At 41.6% G+C, this 27848-nt stretch overlaps 1 protein-coding gene across 2 annotated transcripts in view; it reads right to left on the reverse strand.

Moving 5' to 3' along the window:
- Window positions 1–27848, reverse strand: part of NTN3 (netrin 3) — a 184920-nt gene that overhangs the window by 59799 nt on the left and 97273 nt on the right. For both annotated transcript variants that reach the window (XM_089683022.1, XM_089683015.1), the window contains one exon: window positions 22159–22347. In XM_089683022.1, coding sequence (XP_089539148.1) covers window positions 22159–22347 — 189 coding nt within the window. The remainder of the gene's footprint in view (window positions 1–22158; window positions 22348–27848) is intronic.

Here is a 27848-nt window from a genome sequence, read left to right on the forward strand (position 1 = left end):
TCCCTGAATAGGGAATCCGTTTCTTGCCGCTTTAAGGAATATACAGTCACTGGTAGGTGACTAATCTGGGTTTCCACCAGAGTGCTCCTTCCCCTGTCCCCCCAGGGGGTGCAGGTGTACTCACTTAGATCCTCTCCTGTACCGCTTGTGGGTTGGTGGCTGCTACTAGGCCCGTCAGCTAAGCCGCTCCTTCCTTGCCATACAGGTGGTCCTCTCTCAGGATGAGTTCAGAGCTTTCCTCCTTTCCAGCTCCAGGCCTGCAGGTATGCCCCATTCCACTGGGCCTCCTAGCAGCCTCCTGCTCTCAGTCTCCTCCAACTCTCCTCCCACACTTCTCCTACTGAGCAGGCTCCAACACTTTTAAGGGTGTCCAGTCCCTTGCCAACCTCTTGCTGAGGATTGGCAGCCAGGCACTCCTCAGACCCTCCAATTGCCTCTAGAGCCTTCCTCCAAAAGCCCTAGAACAGGGGGACATTTCAGAGGAGCTGGTCTGCAGAGCTTTTTTGCCCTGACCACAATTTGACCACTTTCTGGCTATTACATCTGGGCTGCTACTCAGCCCCTGTCTAACTATTGGAGTCTAGCTCCCCCTAGCTAAACTAGGAAGGTGCTACATTTGTAAACACCAAAGCCTTCTTAGTTTACAAGGGACTGCTTTGTTCCCAGAGGCTCCCCAAACTAAGAGATCTTTATATGCAGAATCTAAGAGAGAGAACATTCTCCCTGCAAGGTGAGGCAGAGCTGACTACTCAGGGAGGTCCTAGAGCCTGGCAAGTTAGGAGAGAGAGATGCAAGGAAGCTTGGGGGGGGGGTGTTGGGGTCACACATTTTGTATAGCGCACCCCTAAACCCTGCACTCTGTATACAGTACACCCCTGAACTCTGTACATATAGCACTCCTGAACCCTGCACTCTGTGCATAGCGCACTCTTGAACTTTGCACTCTGTACATAACGCACCCCTGAACCCTGTACTATGTACATATCATAATCCTGAACCCTGCACTATGTACATATCATAATCCTGAACTCTGCTCTCTGATTGTAACACACTCTTGAACCCTACACCCTGTACCTAAAGCACTCCTGAACCCTGCACTTTGTATGTAGTGCACCCCAGATATAACCATCCCTTTGAGGGCAACCATACTGCTAGTAGGGCCCACAATGAAAATGAGTTTGACACTACTGCTATAGAATATCACTTGTGTGAGAGCACAGAGTCTGCTGGGAATGCTGATATCACTTCCAAGATGGTGGCATCCAGCAGCCCACAGGGCTTTTTGATATCTACACAAGGGAGGCTTTTACAGATAAATAACATGCATAAAATATGTTAAATGCATACTGAATACATCAGGGGCGGACTGACCATTTGGGCAATCGGGCACTGCTCGAGGGCCCAGGGTCTCTAGGGGGCCCCATTAGATGCCCCTGGTACCTTTCATATGTTTTTTTGGGTGTGGTTTGAGTGTGGGCTAGGACACAGGGGCCCCATCATCCCCTATTGCCCGGGGGGGTTCCATGAATTGTCAGTCCGCCCCTGGTATACATAATCCTATTGGAAGATATTTGCTGATGTTAATGGTCTGGCAACAGGGCCTCCTAAAGGACATCCGATTGTTTAGTACAGATGTCCCTGAATTAATGATGTCACCTCCAACTGCAGCCTGCCATGTTAAATACTCTTCCTCTTTGTATCACTGATATTCACTGTATGGTCCCACTTGGCACTGCTAGCTAGCCATACATCATTATTAGGTTGGCCATACATTATACAATTTTATTGTACAATTTTCCTCTAGATTTACCAAAACCATATAGTACAGGGTGCAGCAACATAACTTCCTTTTTTGAAATGCGTGCCATTCAGGCTGTAGCGGCCACAGCGGGGCGGGAGTGGTCTCAGGTGACAGGCGTAGTTCTAAAGTTTTTGTTCTCTTCCAGTCAGTCATCATCATTCGTTGGAACAGTGAGCAGCGTGCGTTTACCGTAGAGGCGTACTTTTCGAACTGATTTTCTGTGATCGCAACCCAACGCGCCTTCCGACATCGCTTCAATGTAGCCCTGTTGGGCCGTGTCCCGGACCGGAAATCAATTGCCCTTGGACTTTCAGATCGTTCAGTGAGGTGAATTCTTCACGATGACCTTCATTACCATCCGTACAAGTTGGCGATTGTGCAGGAACTCTCCGAACGCGACTTCAATTCTCGGAGGAACGCATGTGAGGCAGTACTCGAAAACGTCCCTGAAGACGCAATTGTTTTTTACAGTGATGAAGCCCATTTTCACTTGACTGGATGCGTAAACAAACAGAACATGTGCTACTGGGCCGACACCAATCCTCGAGAATTGCATCAAAGGCCTTCGCATTCATCTAAAGTCACAGTGTGGCGTGCAATTGCCTCAGCTGGGATTATTGGTCCCTGGTTCTTTGAAGAAAATGAGGTCACAGTGACAGTGAATTCAGACCGGTATGTGAACATGTCGGAGGAATTTGTTTTTCCACGACTTGATGAATTGGACTTAGGGGACATTTGGTTCCAACAGGATGGAGCAACGGCTCACACTTCAAGAGCTCAATGGCTGTTTTAAGGGAACACTTCCCGGAGCGCCTCATCTCAATAAGGGGCGATTTGGAGTGGCCAGCCCGCTTCCCCGATTTGGCCCCTTGCGACTTTTATTTGTGGGGTTTTTTGAAATCCCGGGTTTATGTAAACCATCCAAGGACCCTACAAGACCTGAAGGCCAACATCCACGCAGAAATTGCCAACATACCCGCTGCTATGCTGGTAAGGATCATGAAAAAGCCAGAAATCGGCTTATTCAGTGTATGGACAATGGGGGGCGTCACCTACCTGATATGATTTTCAAAACTGTGTAAAACAGAACTTTAGATATGTACATACATTATTAAAGACAATAAAAACAATTCTGATTCATAAAATGGGTTTTATTGCGTTTTGAAAAAAGGAAGTTATGTTGCCTCACCCTGTATAAGGTCAAACCTAAATACTTCCAGTTTGAATGCAATCAGACAGGCCATTGCACTACATAGTTGAAGGGAAAGCTAAAGGAAATTGAATAAGAAAATTGTATAATGTATGGCCAGCTTTAGATGTGATCTGCTGCTATAGAGCTGCATAAGGATGGGGGGGGGGGGGGTTAAGCAAAAAGTGTAACAAACAAAAAAAAAAGTCAGCGAGCATCAAATGCTCATATAAGTGAACACATTGTAAACTGGAACTTTGCATTCACAAACCTGTGAAAAAGGGAAGGCCGTGCTGACATGTTTCCTAGCAAACTCGACTTGATCTTATCTTAATGTTACACTATTAATTTACACGGACTAATTTCACTTTTGAGCTTTACCCTTCTGCTAGGTCGGGGGTCTCCAAACTCTAAAGAAAGGGCCAGTTTAGCGTCCTTCAGACTTTAGGGAGGGCCGGACTGTGCCCAGTGGTAGTAAACAATGCCCGATCTTTGGTATTAGGGGAGAAATAGTTGGTGTCAGTGGAAGAATAATACCCCATTTCTGTTGTCTGTGGGTGGAATATTGTCCCATCATTGGTGTCAGTGGAAGAATAATACCCCATTTTTGTTGTCTGTGGGTGGAATTATGTCCCATAATTGGTGTCAGTGGAAGAATAATACCGCATTTTTGTTGTCTGTGGGTGGAATTATGTCCCATCATTGGTGTCAGTGGAAGAATAATACCCCATTTTCGTTCTCTGTGGGTGGAATTATGTCCCATCATTGGTGTCAGTGGAAGAATAATACCCCATTTTCGTTCTCTCTGGGTGGAATTATGTCCCATCATTGGTGTCAGTGAAAGAATAATACCCCATTTTCGTTCTCTCTGGGTGGAATTATGTCCCATCATTGGTGTCAGTGGAAGAATAATACCTCATTTTCGTTGTCTGTGGGTGGAATTATGTCCCATCATTGGTGTCAGTGGAAGAATAATACCCCATTTTCGTTCTCTCTGGGTGGAATTATGTCCCATCATTGGTGTCAGTGGAAGAATAATACCTCATTTTCGTTCTCTCTGGGTGGAATTATGTCCCATCATTGGTGTCAGTGGAAGAATAATACCTCATTTTCGTTCTCTCTGGGTGGAATTATGTCCCATCATTGGTGCCAGTGGAAGAATAATACCTCATTTTCGTTGTCTGTGGGTGGAATTATGTCCCATCATTGGTGTCAGTGGAAGAATAATACCTCATTTTCGTTGTCTGTGGGTGGAATTATGTCCCATCATTGGTGTCAGTGGAAGAATAATACCTTATTTTTGTTGTCTGTGGGTGGAATTATGTCCCATCATTGGTGTCAGTGAAAGAATAATACCTCATTTTTGTTGTCTGTGGGTGGAATTATGTCCCATCATTGGTGTCAGTGGAAGAATAATACCTCATTTTCGTTCTCTGTGGGTGGAATTATGTCCCATCATTGGTGTCAGTGGAAGAATAATATCCCATTTTTGTTGTCTGTGGGTGGAATTATGTCCCATCATTGGTGTCAGTGGAAGAATAATACCGCATTTTTGTTGTCTGTGGGTGGCATTATGTCCCATAATTGGTGTCAGTGGAAGAATAATACCGCATTTTTGTTGTCTGTGGGTGGAATTATGTCCCATCATTGGTGTCAGTGGAAGAATAATACCCCATTTTCGTTCTCTCTGGGTGGAATTATGTCCCATCATTGGTGTCAGTGGAAGAATAATACCCCATTTTCGTTCTCTCTGGGTGGAATTATGTCCCATCATTGGTGTCAGTGAAAGAATAATACCCCATTTTCGTTCTCTCTGGGTGGAATTATGTCCCATCATTGGTGTCAGTGGAAGAATAATACCTCATTTTCGTTCTCTGTGGGTGGAATTATGTCCCATCATTGGTGTCAGTGGAAGAATAATACCTCATTTTCGTTCTCTCTGGGTGGAATTATGTCCCATCATTGGTGTCAGTGGAAGAATAATACCTCATTTTCGTTCTCTGTGGGTGGAATTATGTCCCATCATTGGTGTCAGTGGAAGAATAATACCTCATTTTCGTTCTCTCTGGGTGGAATTATGTCCCATCATTGGTGTCAGTGGAAGAATAATACCTCATTTTTGTTGACTGTGCGTGGAATTATGTCCCATCATTGGTGCCAGTGGAAGAATAATACCTCATTTTCGTTCTCTCTGGGTGGAATTATGTCCCATCATTGGTGCCAGTGGAAGAATAATACCTCATTTTCGTTGTCTGTGGGTGGAATTATGTCCCATCATTGGTGTCAGTGGAAGAATAATACCTCATTTTCATTGTCTGTGGGTGGAATTATGTCCCATCATTGGTGTCAGTGGAAGAATAATACCTTATTTTCGTTGTCTGTGGGTGGAATTATGTCCCATCATTGGTGTCAGTGAAAGAATAATACCTCATTTTTGTTGTCTGTGGGTGGAATTATGTCCCATCATTGGTGTCAGTGGAAGAATAATACCTCATTTTCGTTGTCTGTGGGTGGAATTATGTCCCATCATTGGTGTCAGTGGAAGAATAATATCCCATTTTTGTTGTCTGTGGGTGGAATTATGTCCCATCATTGGTGTCAGTGGAAGAATAATACCTCATTTTTGCTGTCTGTGGGTGGAATTATGTCCCATCATTGGTGTCAGTGGAAGAATAATACCTCATTTTTGTTGTCTGTGGGTGGAATTATGTCCCATCATTGGTGTCAGTGGAAGAATAATACCTCATTTTCGTTCTCTCTGGGTGGAATTATGTCCCATCATTGGTGTCAGTGGAAGAATAATACCTCATTTTCGTTGTCTGTGGGTGGATTTATGTCCCATCATTGGTGTCAGTGGAAGAATAATACCCCATTTTTGTTGTCTGTGGATGGAATTATGTCCCATCATTGGTGTCAGTGGAAGAATAATACCTCATTTTTGTTTTCTGTGGGTGGAATTATGTCCCATCATTGGTGTCAGTGGAAGAATAATACCTCATTTTTGCTGTCTGTGGGTGGAATTATGTCCCATCATTGGTGTCAGTGGAAGAATAATACCTCATTTTTGTTGTCTGTGGGTGGAAATATGTCCCATCATTGGTGTCAGTGGAAGAATAATACCTCATTTTTGTTGTCTGTGGGTGGAATTATGTCCCATCTTTGGTGTCAGTGGAAGAAATTGTGCCCCATCATTGGTGTCATTGGCAGGAATTATGCCCCATTGTTGGTGTCCGTGGCACAAATAATGCTTTAAGAGCCTGATAAAGGCAAGCAAAGGGCCGCATCCGGCACCAGGGCCGCAATTTGGAGACCAATATGCTAGGTCATGATAAAAAACAAAATCACACTTGTAGCATATCCTTCCATTGGCAATTTAAAATTTTGGGGATAATATCTGGGGCTACGCAAATTACATAAATATTGTTTTGGAAACATTCACAGAAAGATGTGCATTTTTTTTTAAAGTTTCACTATTTCGTCTTTAATAAAAATTTACCAAACAAAGAAAGAAGGAAAAAAAAAATGTATATATATATATATATATATATATATATATATACAGTGGGGATCGAAAGTTTGGGCACCCCAGCTAAAAATTTGTATTAATGTGCATAAAGAAGCCAAGGAAAGATGGAAAAATCTCCAAAAGGCATCAAATTACAGATTAGACATTCTTATAATATGTCAACAAAAGTTAGATTTTATTTCCATCATTTACACTTTCAAAGTAACAGAAAACGAAAAAATGGCGTCTGCAAAAGTTTGGGCACCCTGCAGAATTTATAGCATGCACTGCCCCCTTTGCCAAGCTGAGACCTGCCAATGTCATGGATTGTTCTCAATCATCGTCTGGGAAGACCATATGATATCAATCTCAAAGGTTTTAAATGCCCAGACTCATCTGACCTTGCCCCAACAATCAGCACCATGGGCTCTTCTAAGCAGTTGTCTAGAAAACTGAAACTGAAAATAGTTGACGCTCACAAAGCTGGAGAAGGCTATAAGAAGATAGCAAAGCGTTTTCAGATGTCAACATCCTCTGTTCGGAATGTAATTAAGAAATGGCAGTCATCAGGAACAGTGGAAGTTAAAGCAACATCTGGACGACCAAGAAAAATATCAGACAGAACAGCTCGCAGGATTGTGAGAAAAACAATTCAAAACCCACGTTTGACTGCACGATCCCTCCAGAAAGATCTGGCAGACACTGGAGTTGTGGTACACTATTCCATTATAAAGAGATACTTGTACAAATATGGTCTTCATGGAAGAGTCATCAGAAGAAAACCTCTTCTACGTCCTCACCACAAAAATCATTGTCTGAACTTTGCAAATGAACACATAGACAAGCCTGATGCATTTTGGAAACAAGTTCTGTGGACCGATGAGGTTAAAATTGAACTTTTTGGCCGGAATGAGCAAAAGTACGTTTGGAGAAGAAGGGGCACAGAATTTAATGAAAAGAACCTCTGTCCAACTGTTAAACATGGAGTTGGATCAATCATGCTTTGGGGTTGTGTTGCAGCCAGTGGCACAGGGAACATCTCATGAGTAGAAGGAAAAATGGATTCAATAAAATTTCAGCAAATTTTGGATGGTAACTTGATGCCATCTGTGAAAAAGCTGAAGTTAAAGAGAGGATGGCTTCTACAAATGGATAATGATCCTAAACACACCTCGAAATCCACGGGGGATTACATCAAGAGGCATAAACTGAAGGTTTTGCCATGGCCTTCACAATCTCCTGACCTCAACATAATTGAAAATCTATGGATAGACCTTAAAAGAGCAGTGCGTGACAGACAGCCCAGAAATCTCAAAGAACTGGAAGACTTTTGTAAGGAAGAATGGGCAAAGATACCTCAAACAAGAATTGAAAGACTCTTGGCTGGCTACAAAAAGCGTTTACAAGCTGTGATACTTGCCAAAGGGGGCAGTACAAGATATTAACTCTGCAGGGTGCCCAAACTTTTGCAGAAGCCATTTTTTTGTTTTCTGTTATTTTGAAAGTGTAAATGATGGAAATAAAATCTAACTTTTGTTGACATATTATAAGAATGTATAATCTGTAATTTGATGCCTTTTGGAGATTTTTCCATCTTTCCTTGGCTTCTTTATGCGCATTAATACAAAGGTTTAGCTGGGGTGCCCAAACTTTCGATCCCCACTGTATATATACACACACTGTCTATGCATAAACACATCTGCTACCCTATCTATAGCCTTATTTGCCCCCCAAAAAATATGTACAATTTTCTAGGGTAGACTAAAAATGCTAAAAGGTATAAATATGCAGAACTGAGACATGGGGGTTGATTACTAAAGGCAAATAGGCTGTTCACTTTGCAAGGGAAGTTGAACTTTGGAAGAGAAGTTTCCCCAGAGCCTAGCAAAGTGAAAATTATATTTAACTTAGTGGTTCTGCACAAACTGATGAGCTCTGTATTGCTTATTAAATCATTAAAAAAATAATAATAAATAAATATATATATATATACACAAGGTGCGGCAACATAACTTCCTTTTTTGAAATGTGTGCCATTCAGGCTGTAGCGGCCATAGCGGGGCGGGAGTGGTCTCAGGCGACAGGCGTAGTTCTAAAGTTTTTGTTCTCTTCCAGGTCAGTCATCATCATGCGTTGGAACAGTGAGCAGCGTGCGTATGCCGTAGAGGCCTACTTTTCGAATGGATTTTCTGTGATCGCAACCCAACGCGCCTTCCGACATCGCTTCAATGTAGCCCCGTTGGGCCGTGTCCCGGACCGGAAATCAATTGTTATGTGGGTCACTATGTTCAGACAAATCGCGAGTACGACAAGACGAAGAGCTGGAGTCTCTCGCCCCATCAGATCACCTGGGGTTTTTTGAAATCCCGCTTTTATGTAAACCGTCCAAGGACCCTACAAGACCTGAAGGCCAACATCCGCGCAGAAATTGCCAACATACCCGCTGCTATGCTGGTAAGGGTCATGAAAAATGCCAGAAATCGGCTTATTCAGTGTATGGACAATGGGGGGCGTCACCTACCTGATATGATTTTCAAAACTGTGTAAAACAGAACTTTAGATATGTACCTACATTATTAAAGACAATAAAAACAATTCTGATTCATAAAATGGGTTTTATTGCGTTTTGAAAAAAGGAAGTTATGTTGCTGCACCCTGTATATATTTTTTTTCAGTGGTATCAGCCTCATGCAATCCTTGCACAGCAGTGCTCAGACTGGGAGACAGGGAAGCAGAATGAGCAGTTAATTAGTTGTGCAGCATGCTGATGGGTGGAAAGAGTGATGACTAGAGGAGCTCATCAGTGTGCTGCTTCTCCTTTCACTGTTCAGTCACAGGCTGGGGGAGGGACAAAACCCATAGGTGTTACTAAACTGCAACAGAGCAAAATCTAGTCTCCTCCTTTACCAGACAGGGTTGTATTGCGTGGTAGATCTTAGGAATGGATGGACAGTGCACCTTTACACTATTGGACATATATTACTGTTTGGTTGTACAATCTCTATACAATTTCAATTAGATTTTTTAACAGCTGTGTAATGTGAGAGTCTATCAAAACGAGCCTCTCAATTTTTTTTTGTCGGGCTGCTTTTTGAAGGGAGTTATTAAAGATTTGCATTGTGCAGGTTTCCATTAACAAGCATGCAATATCCAAACGCATGTCTGGACTGAAAGATGGTTTAATATTTATGATCTAGTGCAAAATAGAAGTATTGCACCCATCAGACAAAGAAAGAATGAATTCGGGCAGACAAGACCCTTTAAACAGCTGTCTCTGAACCCCTAACTGCGGCTACCTCAGCTGCAGCTGTTTAGAAGTCAGAGCTGTATTTTCCGTGTGAAAAATGGGAGGAATTTAATCCAAATGGGGAAAGTCACAGCTGGTAGAGTCATTTAGCCAATAGAAAACTGGCAAAAGAAAGGAGAAGAGGGGGATGGGGACGCGTTAGGGCTCATTAGGAGAAACTAATTGCCACCTTGTTATGGGACAGGAAAAAAAAAAAAGAGCGAGGGAAATTCTTTCCAGGTTTTTTTTTTTTTCTTCATTTTAATGGTGGAAAAAGGAACGTGTTAGGAAGCTACAAGAAAAAAAAAAGGTGAATGGATATAAGAGAGGGGGGCTGTATTTGGGGAACTCATTTAGGGGTAGGTATATACATTTGTACTTTATTCATTAAAAAGTCTTTACATGCATTTTTAAATATCGGTTGTGTAAATACTCAAATTTGTCTTGATATTAGCACCCTCTCTTGCAGCAGTACTCAAATTGGAAGACAGGGACTGTAATCAGAGCCAATTATGCTTTGCTGCAGTGCTGCCAGGAGGAGAAAGAAAAGAAATTGGTATATTCAGTATACTGCTACTCCTTCACTGTCCAATCAACAGGCAGTGTGTGTGGATTGACCAGTAATTCTGCTTGGAGAAGACGGGGGCGTGTGTAGGACCTGGCTGCATTGTCTGGTAGGGATGCCTCATGGTACAGGATAAAAGAAAATTGTCCTGCTTGGAATTTTTCAGCCAGCAGCCCAATTGTTAACTTTGGGTTTCATCTTATGTGCTATATCCCTGTGATTGCTAATATTATTATTATACAGTATTTATAAAGCGCCAATAGTTCACTCAGCGCTGTACATTACAAAGGGGGACAGAACATGTGTACCAATACAATGCAAAACATGAGGGGATTGAGGGCCCTGCTCTTTCGAGCTTACAATCTAGGAGATGCCAATATTTTAAAAGGGGGCCCAATTCTGGGCCTACACAAGTAACATTACCAAGGGTGTCTTCAGTACGGGTATAGTCCCAGATTTGGGCCCCTTTAGAATATAAGCATGCTAGCAATCACAGGTATATAGCAGGTGCCGTACAGTTGTGCTCAAAAGTTTGCATACCCCGGCAGAAATTGTGAAATTTTGGCATTGATATTGAAAATATCCTTTTCCAGCTTTATAAAGTTCCATTACCTTGTTACGCAGGACTTTTTACAGCTCTTTTCTGATCCTCATGGCTCAGTATCTAGCCTAGTCAGTGCTTCCATGTAAGAGCTAACAAACTCATTTACTATTTATACACTGACACTAATTGCAATTTAAAAAGCCACAGATATGGTATATTAACCTCTAATTGGCATTTTAACCCGTGTCTGTCACCTTGTATGTCTGCACCAAGGCCAAACATTCCAGGGGAAGGAAACTTTTGATCATGGCCATTTGGGTGATTTCTGTTATCATTATGATTTAAAAAGGAGCCAAACAACTATTTGATAATAAATGGCTTCATATGATCATCATCCTTCAATAAAGAGCATTTTTTGATCAGTCATATTTTCAATATCAATGCCAAAATTTCACAATTTCTGCCAGGGTATGTAAACGTTTGAGCACAACTGTAGCTGCACGTGATGAATACCAAAGTTAACAATTATGCTGTTGGCTGAAAAATTCCAAGCAGGACAATTTTAACAACATCTACCAAAGTTAATAATCAGAACCATGCATTGGGGTTGATTCACTAAAGGCTGAACCTTGACCCTCTCAGATAAGTTCCCAGTGACACCAATGACCTTTTTAGCTATCTATTAGGGCTCATTTACACTTACTTCAGCTTTACCACACATTAAAGAGCCTATCACCACCTACTTTTTTGGTGCTTTGGTGATGCTTCTGTGGTGCATCGATGATGCATCAGTGATGCTTTTCTGAAGCTTTAATGAAGCTTGGCAAATGCCCTGTGTGTGTTGATATTCGATTTGTTTTAAAGGGGCCCAGTAGAACCATAACTCATTAGTACCCCCACTCAGCAGATCCTCAGCTCATTAGTGAGCCTGTTCAGAAGATCCCAGGCTAATTGGTACCCCAAACTCTGTTGGTGCCCCACTCAGTAATGCTGCCAGCTTTGCTGATCCCCCACTTAGTAGTAGCCCCTAGCTCTGCTGATCCCCCACTCAGTAGTAACCCCCAGCTCTGCTGATCCCCCACTCAGTAGTAAACCCCAGCTCTGCTGATCCCCCACTCAGTAGTAACCCCTAGCTCTGCTGATCCCCCACTCAATAATAACCCCAGATCTGCTAATCCCCCACTCAGTAGTAACCCCTAGCTCTGCTGATCCCCCATTCAATAGTAACCCCCAGCTCTGCTGCTCCCCCACTCAATAGTAAACCCCAGCTTTGCTGATCCCCCACTCAATAGTAACCCCCAACTCTAATGCTCCCCCACTCAATAGTGAACCCCAGCTTTGCTGATCCCCCACTCAGTAGTAATCCCCAGCTCTGCTGATCTCCCACTCAGTAGTAACCTCCAGCTCTGCTGATCCTCTGGTTTAGTGAACCTCCTCTCTCTCTGGTTCCTGCTCACCTCCCAACATTGCTAGTTTCTCCTACTCCAGTCCCCCAGCTCTGCCACTCAGTCCTCTTTCTCTGGTCCTGCCTCACCTTCTGCTATAGCGTTCCCATGTTGCACACCACGTGTGCCGTCAGCTAGTTGTTCTGCTCTGGTCCGGACCCCACTAACCTTCTAGCTGCCCCTTGCTGCACACCAGATCTGATGTCAGCACCAGACACTTCCAGAATATATACACATGAACTGTATTGACTGCTGATGACGTCTTTCCGGTTCGCTTGCTGGTTTCCCAGTGCATCCTGGGATATCTCATACAGTCAGGTCCATAAATATTGGGACATCGACACAATTCTAACATTTTTGGCTCTATACACCACCACAATGGATTTGAAATGAAACGAACAAGATGTGCTTTAACTGCAGACTGTCAGCTTTAATTTGAGGGTATTTACATCCAAATCAGGTGAACGGTGTTGGAATTACAACACTTTGCATATGTGCCTCCCACTTCTTAAGGGACCAAAAGTAATGGGACATAATAATCATCATAAATCAAACTTTCACTTTTTAATACTTGGTTGCAAATCCTTTGCAGTCAATTACAGCCTGAAGTCTGGAACGCATAGACATCACCAGATGCTGGGTTTCATCCCTGGTGATGCTCTGCCAGGCCTCTACTACAACTGTCTTCAGTTCCTGCTTGTTCTTGGGGCATTTTCCCTTCAGTTTTGTCTTCAGCAAGTGAAATGCATGCTCAATCAGATTCAGGTCAGGTGATTGACTTGGCCATTGCATAACATTCCACTTCTTTCCCTTAAAAAACTCTTTGGTTGCTTTTGCAGTATGCTTTGGGTCATTGTCCATCTGCACTGTGAAGCGGTGTCCAATGGGTTCTAAAGCATTTGGCTGAATATGAGCAGATAATATTGCCCGAAACACTTCAGAATTCATCCTGCTGCTTTTGTCAGCAGTCACATCATCAATAAATACAAGAGAACCAGTTCCATTGGCAGCCATACATGCCCACGCCATGACACTACCACCACCATGCTTCACTGATGAGGTGGTATGCTTAGGATCATGAGCAGTTCCTTTCCTTCTCCATACTCTTCTCTTCCCATCACTCTAGTACAAGTTGATCTTGGTCTCATCTGTCCATAGGATGTTGTTCCAGAACTGTGAAGGCTTTTTTAGATGTCGTTTGGCAAACTCTAATCTGGCCTTCCTGTTTTTGAGGCTCACCAATGGTTTACATCTTGTGGTGAACCCTCTGTATTCACTCTGGTGAAGTCTTCTCTTGATTGTTGACTTTGACACACATACACCTACCTCCTGGAGAGTGTTCCTGATCTGGCCAACTGTTGTGAAGGGTGTTTCCTTCACCAGGGAAAGAATTCTTCGGTCATCCACCACAGTTGTTTTCCGTGGTCTTCCGGGTCTTTTGGTGTTGCTGAGCTCACCGGTGCGTTCCTTCTTTTTAAGAATGTTCCAAACAGTTGTTTTGGCCACGCCTAATGTTTTTGCTATCTCTCTGATGGGTTTGTTTTGTTTTTTCAGCCTAATGATGGCTTGCTTCACTGATGGTGACAGCACTTTGGATCTCATCTTGAGAGTTGACAGCAACAGATTCCAAATGCAAATAGCACACTTGAAATGAACTCTGGACCTTTTATCTGCTCATTGTAATTGGGATAATGAGGAAATAACACACACCTGGCCATGGAACAGCTAAGAAGCCAATTGTCCCATTACTTTTGGTCCCTTAAAAAGTGGGAGGCACATATGCAAACTGTTGTAATTCCTACACCGTTCACCTGATTTGGATGTAAATACCCTCAAATTAAAGCTGACAGTCTGCAGTTAAATTACATCTTGTTCGTTTCATTTCAAATCCATTGTGGTGGTGTATAGAGCCAAAAATGTTAGAATTGTGTCGATGTCCCAATATTTATGGACCTGACTGTACCTGTAATACCTCCAAAACAAAATAAAGCTAAAACTGAATAAAAGCCTCTCAAAAGCTACAGATGCTGTTAGTGGGTGTTGTCATAAACTTCTATGGAGGCTTTGGAGATGCTTTGAAGTGCCAAGAAAGTGACATGGGGTATAATTTTTGAAGCAAAGCAAATGTAACGTGTAAGCAGGGCTGTAAGCTTACCATTTTATTTAGTGACAGGAGCTTTGATTGGCATTCAGAGTGCTTTAAAAAAAAAAACGGTACTGAATATATGTATATTGTTGATTCTGGTATCGTACAAGAAACATTTTCATGCTTGTACCTTCAGATAACTTCACATGAACTTTTGTGATTGGCTCTCGAAAGCTGTGTATGAACAATCATATTATCGTACGATCGCAAAAGTGATATTTTTGTCCAATTTTCTGATTGTGTGTACTAGGTTTAATATTCCAAGTCTAGCCACTGTGCAAGGATACAAAAAATATTATTTTGTTGCCAGTCTAATCAGATTAACCTCCCTAGCGGTCTGATTATGTCCATATTTCTGTGCTCAAAGCGGTACATTCTTTTGCATGGAAATATGTATTTTTTTTATTGGAGACCTGTAATTTTTAGGAATAACTCACTGAAATCTGTCCGAACAAGAGTCTAGTAAACATCTCAGGTATGTTAAAATTTGAAACACAAAATCATAAATTATAATATAATATATAATCATAAAAAATAATAATATAATAATAATACATTTAATTCAATAATGTAATAAAACCAAAAACACTGAAATTTGAAATATAGCGCCAAGTTCGCACATCACTGAGCAAAGTCGCAAAATCGTTTTCAGTGTCTGGTGACGAATTTCCCCCACGAATCATTATCACTCAATTCTGCAAGTGGTTCTAATTTACTATCGCTGTTCTCTAGCCGCTCTAAACCACTTTTGGCCTAAATGAACGCTTTTTGGACGCCATGGACGTTTCTCAGTTTCCAGGCAGAAAGAACAGTAAAAATACAGGCAGGGCGCAGGACAAAGCACTCGAGACAAAATGTATGTGAAATGGTTTGATACAGTAATGTTATACTATGTGATTTTAGTGTATTTAGTGAATGTCACTTTTTCACATTTTTTAATTTCCCGCCATTTCTGTCCCCGTACATCCTGACATCGCAGGGAACGGAACCCGGAAGACAGATACCGGCATCCGCCGGAGGACATTACAGGGGACACTGCAGGAGGGACATCGCGGGAGCGCAGGACAAGGTAAGTGCAGAAGAGATGCCAGAGCAGCGCTGCAGTGTATTCCTGAGTGTAGCTCGGGGTTACCGCTTGTGGTGCTGAAACTTTACCCCAAGCTACACTCGGGAATACCTCCAAAAAGGTTAAGGATCCTTCTTTTGTTGTCAGGGGTTTGATACATTAATACATCCCACCTGGTCTTCATACAGCAGGTAGAAAGTGTGTTTATTTATCCCATTTGCCAGAACTGACATAAATATATACAGGTCCACTTGTGGCAAGACAAAGAATCTATAACAGTGTTTCTCAACCTTTTTTTCAGTCAAGGCACCCTTTAAAATTATGGACAGTCCCGAGGCACCAAATTCTAAAATGTGAAAAACTATTCTAGTAGTTTTATATAACGCAGCAACATCCACACAGATAGGACACCCAACATTAGAGGGGATTTATTCTTCCAAAGCAAATACACTTTTGCACACTGGTACTGACTAGTATTCCCATGTTTCTCTTCTCCCTCAGTTTTTCTCCAACACTGAGCTAATGTGACCCCAGCACTGATGGAGGGGGGAGGGAAGGAGCAAACTAGAATACTGTGCAGACAGCTGAAATCCTCCTTATCAACTGATGATGCCATTGGTTGTCAGGACTCTGGCAGCTAGAAGGTCATAATTAGAGATGAGCGAATCGAACCAGGCGAACCGGAATTCGATACGAATTTCAGGAAATATTCGATTCGCGTCGAATCCGAAATTTTGCCTACTTCGGGTGCGCGAATCGAATATTTCCCGATCAGCCGGCAAAAGTGTCCCTGCAGTGTGCTCCGCTATTTCTGACAGTTCTCTGACAGAAGGAACACATGTAAAGCGGTTGAAACATTGTATCTATTAGTTTCCATTTAGGATACAGATGTTTCAACCGCTGTACATGTAAAGAAGCTGTCAGAGAACTGTCAGAAATAGAGGAACTCTGCACATACACTTTTTGCCGGTTTGGAATTCTTATTTTCATCCTACTTCTTCTTCTTCTTCTACTTCTTCATCCTCATCCTCAGAAGAAGAAGAAGAGGATGAGGATGAGGATGAAGAAGAAGAAGTAGGATGAAAATAAGAATAATTCCAAGCCGGCAAAAAGTGTATGTGCAGAGTTCCTCTATTCTGCAGATACACTTAGAGGAGCTCTGCAGATACACTTAGAGGAGCTCTGCACATACACTTTTTGCCGGCTTGGAATTAATCTTATTTTCATCCTACTTCTTCTTCTTCTTCTTCTTCTTCTTCTTCTTCTTCATCCTCATCCTCAGAAGAAGAAGAAGAGGACGAGGATGAGGATGAAGAAGAAGAAGAAGAAGAAGTAGGATGAAAATAAGAATAATTCCAAGCCGGCAAAAAGTGTATGTGCAGAGTTCCTCTATTCTGCAGATACACTTAGAGGAGCTCTGCAGATACACTTTTTGCCGGCTTGGAATTAATCTTATTTTCATCCTACTTCTTCTTCTTCTTCTTCTTCATCCTCATCCTCATCCTCAGAAGAAGAAGAAGAGGACGAGGATGAGGATGAAGAAGAAGAAGAAGAAGAAGAAGAAGTAGGATGAAAATAAGAATAATTCCAAGCCGGCAAAAAGTGTATGTGCAGAGCTCCTCTAAGTGTATCTGCAGAATAGAGGAACTCTGCACATACACTTTTTGACGGAAACCGCTGTATGGAGGGAATGTCCCAGAACTGTCAGAAATAGTCTATTTCTGACAGTTCTGGGACATTCCCTCCATACAGCGGTTGAAACATTGTATCTATTTGTTTCCATAAATGGATCCATTTATGGAAACAAATAGATACAATGTTTCAACCGCTGTATGGAGTGAATGTCCCAGAACTGTCAGAAATAGTCTATTTCTGACAGTTCTATGACATTCCCTCCATACAGCGGTTGAAACCGCTGTATGGAGTGAATGTCCCAGAACTGTCAGAAATAGACTATTTATGACAGTTCTGGGACATTCCCTCCATACAGCGGTTGAAACATTGTATCTATTTGTTTCCATAAATGGATCCATTTATGGAAACAAATAGATACAATGTTTCAACCGCTGTATGGAGTGAATGTCCCAGAACTGTCAGAAATCGTCTATTTCTGACAGTTCTATGACATTCCCTCCATACAGCGGTTGAAACCGCTGTATGGAGTGAATGTCCCAGAACTGTCAGAAATAGTCTATTTCTGACAGTTCTGGGACACTCACTCCATACAGCGGTTGAAACATTGTATCTATTTGTTTCCATAAATGGATCCATTTATGGAAACAAATAGATACAATGTTTCAACCGCTGTATGGAGTGAATGTCCCAGAACTGTCAGAAATAGTCTATTTCTGACAGTTCTATGACATTCCCTCCATACAGCGGTTGAAACCGCTGTATGGAGTGAATGTCCCAGAACTGTCAGAAATAGTCTATTTCTGACAGTTCTGGGACATTCACTCCATACAGCGGTTGAAACATTGTATCTATTTGTTTCCATAAATGGATCCATTTATGGAAACAAATAGATACAATGTTTCAACCGCTGTATGGAGTGAATGTCCCAGAACTGTCAGAAATCGTCTATTTCTGACAGTTCTATGACATTCCCTCCATACAGCGGTTGAAACCGCTGTATGGAGTGAATGTCCCAGAACTGTCAGAAATAGTCTATTTCTGACAGTTCTATGACATTCCCTCCATACAGCGGTTGAAACCGCTGTATGGAGTGAATGTCCCAGAACTGTCAGAAATAGTCTATTTCTGACAGTTCTGGGACATTCACTCCATACAGCGGTTGAAACATTGTATCTATTTGTTTCCATAAATGGATCCATTTATGGAAACAAATAGATACAGTGTTTCAACCGCTGTATGGAGTGAATGTCCCAGAACTGTCAGAAATCGTCTATTTCTGACAGTTCTATGACATTCCCTCCATACAGCGGTTGAAACCGCTGTATGGAGTGAATGTCCCAGAACTGTCAGAAATAGTCTATTTCTGACAGTTCTATGACATTCCCTCCATACAGCGGTTGAAACCGCTGTATGGAGTGAATGTCCCAGAACTGTCAGAAATAGTCTATTTCTGACAGTTCTGGGACATTCACTCCATACAGCGGTTGAAATATTGTATCTATTTGTTTCCATAAATGGATCCATTTATGGAAAAAAATAGATACAATGTTTCAACCGCTGTATGGAGTGAATGTCCCAGAACTGTCAGAAATAGACAGAAACTGTCACAGAACTGTCCTTCTTCTCATCCTTCTCCTTCTTCTCATCCTTCTTCTCATCCTTCTCCTTCTTCTCATCCTTCTCCTTCTCATCCTTCTCCTTCTTCTCATCCTTCTCCTTCTTCTCATCCTTCTCCTTCTCCTTCTTCTCATCCTTCTCCTTCTTATCATCCTTCTCCTTCTCCTTCTTCTCATCCTTCTCCTTCTCCTTCTTCTCATCCTTCTTCTCATCCTTCTCCTTCTCCATCTTCTCATCCTTCTCCTTCTCCTTCTTCTCATCCTTCTCCTTCTCCTTCTTCTCATCCTTCTCCTTCTTCTCATCCTTCTCCTTCTTCTCATCCTTCTCCTTCTGCTTCTCCTTCTCCTTCTCCTTCTTCTCATCCTTCTCCTTCTTCTCATCCTTCTCCTTCTTCTCATCCTTCTCCTTCTCCTTCTTCTCATCCTTCTCCTTCTTCTCATCCTTCTTCTCATCCTTCTCCTTCTTCTCATCCTTCTTCTCATCCTTCTCCTTCTTCTCATCCTTCTCCTTCTTCTCATCCTTCTCCTTCTCCTTCTTCTCATCCTTCTCCTTCTTCTCATCCTTCTCCTTCTCCTTCTTCTCATCCTTCTCCTTCTTCTCATCCTTCTCCTTCTCCTTCTTCTCATCCTTCTCCTTCTTCTCATCCTTCTCCTTCTCCATCTTCTCATCCTTCTCCTTCTCCTTCTTCTCATCCTTCTCCTTCTCCTTCTTCTCATCCTTCTCCTTCTTCTCATCCTTCTCCTTCTCCTTCTTCTCATCCTTCTCCTTCTTCTCATCCTTCTCCTTCTCCTTCTTCTCATCCTTCTCCTTCTTCTCATCCTTCTTCTCATCCTTCTCCTTCTTCTCATCCTTCTTCTCATCCTTCTTCTCATGCTTCTCCTTCTTCTCATCCTTCTCCTTCTTCTCATCCTTCTCCTTCTTCTCATCCTTCTCCTTCTCCTTCTTCTCATCCTTCTCCTTCTCCATCTTCTCATCCTTCTCCTTCTCCTTCTTCTCATCCTTCTCCTTCTCCTTCTTCTCATCCTTCTCCTTCTTCTCATCCTTCTCCTTCTCCTTCTCTTCATCCTTCTCCTTCTTCTCATCCTTCTCCTTCTCCTTCTTCTCATCCTTCTCCTTCTCCTTCCTCATCTCCAAGGGCATTTAAATTAAAGGTACAGTGTTCTGCACTAATTTAAAGGCTCTCTGAAGCCTAGAAACCCTTTTTATAAGTCATCTTCGTAGCGAATAAATTCGCATCGAATCGAATTTCTTCCTGAAATTCGCCGAATCAGCCGAATCGAATTTTTGAATACTTCGCTCATCTCTAGTCGTAATGGTGCACAATGAAAACCTGTGGCTTTGTGTAACTAAAAGGCGGGCTTGGCCACCCGCTGGCTTGTATACAAGTTTTGGGCAATTTTCAGAAATTTTGCCAAGGCACCCCTGAAGAAACCTCAAGGCACCCCGGAGTGCCTAGGTTGAGAATGGCTGATCTATAACACAGTACATTTAGAGAGCCCTTATTGAGTTTTAGCCTTGAAATTCAGAAACTCAAAATCACATGACAAGTTGTGCCCTATGGTCAGCAATGGAACCGTTTAAATCGGTGAGACTGCTCTGTACTATTTTCAGCAATTTCAGGTGCGGCTTATAGACATCTCTGCATAAAGTCGCACAGATTTCAGGCAAGTCGCACATGAAATTGCGCTGACCTGCAGCTTTGAAATCACGCTACTTCAAGTGAAGTAACATGATTTCAAAGTCGCAGTCAGTGTGAACTAGGGCTTAAGATAAAAGAAATAAGGGGGTAGAATTCAGCTTTAAATAAGCTGTGCAAGAAAGCAAGATAACTGTAAACCGGGCACCTATAAATTCAAAACTGGTGACTCACAGAATGAGATGACTGGTCGAAGCTTATTAGATTTCCACAAAGCAAGGCATGGAAAATAGATTATGTGATATAGACCTTGTAACAACCCTACAGAAGTCAACCTACCCGTATTGAAGAATATATATATATATACACACTGTATGTTGAAATGGGTTTTTATTACAAAATATATGAAAAATATTTTTACAAATACATTTCAAATATACTGTATGTCTTTGAAAATACAAATCTGGAATGCGTTTACGAATATATGTAAAAATATATGTTAAAATGACTTTTTTATATGGTAAAAAAAATCTGAAGAATATATTTAAAACTTATATTTTTGAAATATTATTTAACATATAATATAGTCATTTTTACATATATTATTATTATTATTATACAGTATTTATATAGCGCCAACAGTTTGCTCAGCGCTGTACATTATAATAGGAGACAGTACACGAGACAGTACAGTAACAATACAATACAATACACGAGGGGTTCGAGGGCACTTCTCCTTGGAGCTTACAATCTAGGAGATATTTGGAATGTCAATATATGTCAATATATTTGGGAAGAATATTTTTTAAATATATTTCAAATACATTTTTCTTCCATTTGGGTATGTGAAAAAAAACAAGAAGCCCAATATAAAGAATAATTTTCTTAAAATAATTACTAAAAATTATTTAGGAATATTTAGGAGGTAAAATGTTGATGCATAAACAATAGTGAACTGTACATTGGCTCCAATCGCTGACTTATTACGTCTGGATCTACTAAAATCTCACCTGCTGGTAATAAACACATAACATTGTTTATAGAAGCCCATGTTTATAAGCAGTTGCAACACAGAGTTTTCGTTTCCTTTTGGGATAAAGGTTTTACATAATTATTTATTTATATAAAAGCTGACCCCTGTAAGCACCCCTGTCAGTGGTAAATGGTTTGTCTCAACGCTGTAACTGCTACATCTGCAGAGCAGCTTGCTCTTTAAAAAAAAACCACAGACTTACTGGCTGGATTACATTAAGGAAAAAAAAAGAAAACTAATGCAGCCATCACATCTAAGAATTGGGAAGCTATAATGTAATAAATGTTTGCTTTTGGGATTAATACTATCTCCTTTTATTCCCTTCTTCCCTTAGCAATTTTGTAACAATTGTAATTGTTTTTATTTTTTATTGGCATTTGTTTGTATTTATGGTGTCAAATTAAAAGTGCTTTGTACCAAAAACATGATTTTAGTGTCTTTAAATTAGGGGCAGATCTAAAAATAAAGTTTGTAATTTTTTTAACCCTAAAATTTGCAGTTACAATAACTCGCATTTTTCCATTAACTTTTTCACTTCCTTCCTTGTTTTTTTTTTGCAATTTATGTTAGTTTTTGTAATTCTGAATTAAAAAGCTGGAGGATTTTGGGTGCCGGACAACCTTGTTTGATGTATATGGTATAACAATGACATAAATATGCATAATTGAGCAGTAGAGACACCTGCCTTACCTTTGCAGGCTCTTCGGTCGGTGATGGGTCGGCTGACATCCCGGTAGAAGCCCTCTTTGCAGTAATGGCAGTGCCTGCCTGCTGTATTGTGCCGGCAGTTTAGGCACACACCTCCGCTCTTCCTTCCAGACAGCTTATACAGTTCCATGTTGAAGCGACAACGGCGAGCGTGCAGGTTACAGGTGCAAGCTGAGAAGACATAAATGTTACAATCAGAAGGTGATTAACTGTCATTTGGCTTATCCACACAGCCAATATTTAGTCCTCATGCACACGGGACGTTTTTACAGCGCCTGTTTTTGGCTTTTTTACTTTTTTTTTACAGCCAGTAAACTCCCCAGCATGTTATCCTATGTGTCCATACACACATAGACTGTAATCAACGTTTTTTGGCTGGGACGTTTTTTGGCTGGAAAAAAAATCAGGACTAGTGGGTTTGTAGAGGAGTTTTTTAGCTGTAAAAACGTGGCAAAATGCGGTGAAATGCCACAAACTGGCGTTTTTGGACTTTTTTTTTTACTAAAAAAGATTTGTTTTTGGTAAAAAGAAATGCTAAAAAAACACAAACACGGAATAACGTGGGAAAACGCCACTAAACGCGGCAAAACGCTGCTAAACGCTAAAAAAAGCTGAAAAACTTTACACAGCTAACGTTACCAGAATTATCAAAACGTCAAGTGTGCATGAGGGCTAAAGCATAAGTTCACCTTTAAAAAAAAAACCAAAAACAAACACTTTTTGTAGTATAAAAATGTGCATTTACAATTTTTTTTGTAGGAGCCTGGAAAGCATTGCACCAGTGAACAGCAGATTTTTCAAAATTTTTGGACTTTTTCATTTATATAACAAAAAAAGTTAAAATCCCAGTGGTGAATAAATACCACCAAAATAAAGTTTTTTCTGTCTCAAAAAAATGCTACAAAAGTTCATATGGGTACAGTGTTGCATGACAGCGCAATTATTATAGTGTGATAGCATTGAAAGCCGAAAAGTGGCCTGGACAGGAAGGGGGGGGGGGGGGGGGTAAAAGTGTCCGGACTTGAAGTGGTTAATTAAATTGTAAAGCCTAAATTTAGTCAAAAATGAAATCAGCACAAGGGACATTCTTACAGTCATACTTACAGTCAATGTGATGTGTCCCTTGTGCTTTAGTTTAAGTCTTGAGGGACCCGTCATATGCACTTATCAAGAAGCTGAATTATAGCTTCCATAAATGAAACCTGATCTATGAATGGAGGACAGGTGGATGAATGAAAGATCTGCCATCTCCATTCATAGAGCAGCCATTCACTCAAAAGTACTGTTAAGCAGACTGGTCTGCAGGGAGAGGATGTTCTAGACAACAGTCAGTGCTGGTGTTGGCAGGGTCTTCTACTGTGAGCACCAACAGATCAGTCTGCTTAGTCCCCAGTCATACCGATCCGACTTTGAAATTGTGCGACTTCAAGTGAAGACACACAATTTTAAAGTCCGATGTCATTCTGACTCACTGTGCAACTTGAAAGACATCTGCGGCTTGTAAGACACAGATGTCTATGCAAGTCGCCCCTGAAGTAGTGCGTGCAAGTCGGAATCGCACCGATATGACTGCTTTAATTGCGGACAACAGGGTGCGACTTGCCATGTGATTTGAAACACGCATGGCAAATCGCATGGCAAGTCATACCCGGTGTGACTGGGCTCTCAGGAGTACTTTTTAGTCTATTTACCATTCAGTCCTGATGAAGGGAGATTGTGTGGACCCGAAACGCGTTGGCATCCTTGTTGCAACAATTTGAACAAAAAAGACTTTGGACCCCTTCAGAATTTTTGTTTGGTGCTCTATTAGACAATGCGGATCACAGGCCAAAAGCAGAGAGCCAATCAGAGTAACTCTGGGCCTTGTGATTAATGTGATTGGTTCAAAAGTATAAACACAAAAAGACATACAAAGAGATCCCTTCTGCCTCCTGCACCAGTGGCATCCACTTGACACCCTGCCACAGCCAACATTAATATAGTCACAGTGCCAACCCACAGACACCTGACCGGAAAGAAGGAGAGCCCAGCACCCAAGGGCTTGTGATAGGGGTGGCCATGGTGGCAATGGTTCCATCTTGTTCTTTGGGAAATGTGGTACATGGAGGTTACTGGTAGAGTTGTAGTGATGCTGGAACAGTAAAAAAGGAATAGTTTTTTGTGAAACAATAACAAGAGATGAGTTAGTGTGTGTGTGTGTGTGTGTGTGTGTGGGGGGTTTGTAGTTCTTAGAGGAGGTAAATGCATAATGCGTAAGTGAACCAGGTTGAAGTTCTCTCCAGTTACAATAAGACAACCTCCCTTCAGAAGTTAAGATCTTGGATATGTGGTTAGGAGCCCCTACTCAGTGGTGTCCCGAGGCAGGTGCGGGGGGTGCGCGCCGCACCGGGTGACACCTACTGCACGGGGTGACACCAGACCCGCTCCACAAAAAGGTAAGTTGTAAAGCATGCCGACGATCCCCACAGGATGGATCGGATCTGCAGATTGGGGAGCATAATGGATCCATTATGCTCAATCCGCAGATCCAAACCATCCTGTGGGGATCATCGACATGCAACCTATACTGGGTGACACCAGACCTGCTCCACGAAATGGTAAGTTGTAAAGAAAGCCGATGATCCCTGCAGGATAGATCGGATCTGCGGATAGGGAGTCTGATCCATTATGCTCAATCCGCAGATCCCATCCATTCTGCGGGCATCGTCGGAGGGGGTGTCACTAAGTGTTATCGCACCGGGTGACACCAACCCTAGGGAAGCCCCTGCCCCTACTTAAAACAGTCCTCTTGCTTGGAAGTATGTTTGAATTGTTTATTCAAACAGAAATGTCAGATTCAGCCAACACGTTTTGGGACCTGGACTCCCCCTTCCTCAGGGCTTGAGCAATAATGTCTAATTATCTTGGGAGGAAAAGATCTTGGTGGCCTTAAAAAGGGCTGAGTGTCAGCATGACTTGATTGCAGTGCAAGCGTCTGACTTGTTCTGAGTAGCGGTTGGCGATTTTGGGTGCATTAGCATTCCTATGTACAGTATATACCCTTTTGGTCATATATGCAGTATACAGTATCTTTTGGCTAACAGTTGTGGGTTCACAGGGGATTTTTCCTGTGGTTGGGGGAGCTGTGACTGGTGTTTCTGTTCCATGAGGGGTTCTGGCCACTTTCCAAAATGAGGGCGTTTGTACTGTCCTGACATTTTATGTCCCTTTCACGATCCAATCGGGTCTCTCTGTCAGTTTTTCAGACCCAATCGGACCATCCATAGTCCTCTATAGACCGAAGGGTGTCAGCATCCATTTCCATCGGACCGCCCCATAGAAGACAGAGGTCTGCAGAAGTGGAACAGGTTTGTCATCCGCCTGCTCAGCGGGGATCAACGGAGATATCCCCCGCTGAACAGGCAGATCTGCTGACAGGTCCGCCCCATCTGAGAGGGGCCTTAGGGCCTCAAGAAATGTCATAAATAATTTTTGGAAAATTTGGGAGCTTTTTTCCTATTTAGTAAAAGTTTTAAAAAACGTGGTTATTAAATATCACTAAAAGATTTATCTGTCCCAAAAAGTGACATAAAATTCATTATAATTGTAAGACCAAGTAATTGTCAGTCAAACTATCACATCAATAAAAACTAAAAAATGGCCTTGGTGGGAAGGTGGGTGTAATGTGCTGGTATTGATGTGGTTAAAGCGGAATTAAACTGTCATTTAAAAAAAAAAACAAAAAAAAAAAAACAATGCTGACAGGTATTTATTTATTTCAGGTACTTATATAGCGCCATCAATTTACGCAGCGCTTTACATATATATTGTACATTCCTATCAGTTGCTAGCCCTCAAGGGGGGTACAATCTAAGGTAGGTAGTTTTTAATTCAATAACTGAAGAGACCCTATGGGCTCATGTACACGGGGCTTTTGGAAAACTCTTCTGAACGATGGAAACTGAATGCTGGAAAACATAGGTTAAGAAACGTCAGTTTAGCTGCGTTTGCATACCGCCTTTATGTGCGTTTGCTTTTAGAAGCATTTTTAAAAGATAACCTCAGGAGACCTTCCCAAATGCCCAGAATGCATTGAAAAATAGAAAAAAATTAACTATTTCAGACATTTTGAGAAGAATAGAGAGAGCAGAAGCAGAGAGAGCAGTATGTGTTGAGATTAGCTGTCTTTTCTGGTTGTATTCACTATGGATCCCATCATGAGCATATTGCGGCACATTCTACCATTTTTTCCTTCCTGCGAAACGTGGAACTGACTGCGCTGGTGTACCGGGTCCATTTGAATACATGGAAAACACTTTGCATGCATTTCTGATGATGAAAAAAGGCTCTGGACTGCATCTGGACATGGAACAGTTAAAAAACTCTTCTAAACGCAAATGCTTATAAACACGGTTTACACGCGTTTACAAGCATTTGGTGTTTGAAGCGTTGGTAAAATCTACTCCTGAACGCGTTTGGTGCGTTAAAAAAAACAACTGTAAACTCAACTGCCTGTAAACGACTGTAAACGACAATGTGTACATGGACCCATAGGAAAACATTAGGGAGAGTTCAGGGGTTGCTGAAAAAAAAGCAGAACAGTTCCTGAACGTCAGTTTAGCAGCTGCAGTGTACATGAACCCTGGTCTTTTCTTCCATAAATGCTTCCCCCTGCTTGTCAGCTGTCCCGATCATGTGATCACTGATTGGCGAATCAGTGATCACATGCAAAGTAGTAAGCAAGATGTCACTTGTGACATCATTGCAAACTACGTGTGAAATCTGTGAATGATCACAGAGGTCACATGGTACAAGGCTATTCACAACAGCCTTGTACCATGTGACAAGCTGTGACCAATCACAGCTCACTCAGTACTTCTCAATGACTGCAAGAATGCAGACAGAGAGAAAGAGAAATGATTGCTTTTACATCCTATATGGGTATAAAAGTAATCGGTGTAAAAAAAAAAAAAAAATCTTCATCACCCCCCACAAGTAGTACAGTGTCACCATGGTGACACTGTAGTGCTAGGGTGACAGTATGTAAAAAAAAAATAAAAATAAAAAATAATAATATAAAAATGTAAAAAAAAATGTTTAAAAATTTTAATTTTTGGTTATAAACTAATTTGGATTTTTTTTTTTACTAAAAAAATAACGGAATACACTTTGGCCAAGATTTATGATGAAATATTATTTATTTGCAAAATTTTATAAAAAAACCCCTTTTTTTTCAAAATTTTTGGACTTTTTCATTTACATAGTAAAAAAAATAAAAATCCCAGCGGTGAATAAATACCACCAAAATAAAGCTTTATCTGTCTCAAAAAAATGGTAAAAAATTCATATGGGTACAGTATTGCATGACCGCGCAATTGTTATTCAAAGTGTGATAGCTCTGAAAGCTGAAAATTGCCCTGGACAGGAAGGGGGTAAAAGTGTCTGGACTGGAAGTGGTTAACGGCACTGCTCTGTGCAGTGATGATTCCTGTGTGCATTTGCGGGAGTGACGTCATCACTTTTTTCATTTAATCAGCCAAACAGACAGAACCTGGAAGCAGTGGCGGCACCCCTGACCAATGGGAGAACTAACAGCACTGGAGGGCATCATTGGACATGTAAGCCTGGCCTAATGGTCTAATACATTGTACATACTAGCCTTCTAGGGGGGGATGGGTTATTTATTTAAAAAA

Source organism: Staurois parvus, unplaced genomic scaffold, assembly GCF_062004578.1.
Source record: "Staurois parvus isolate SC_StPar_1 unplaced genomic scaffold, SC_StPar_1.0 ptg000018l, whole genome shotgun sequence".
In the NCBI taxonomy this organism is placed as follows: Eukaryota; Metazoa; Chordata; class Amphibia; order Anura; family Ranidae; genus Staurois; species Staurois parvus.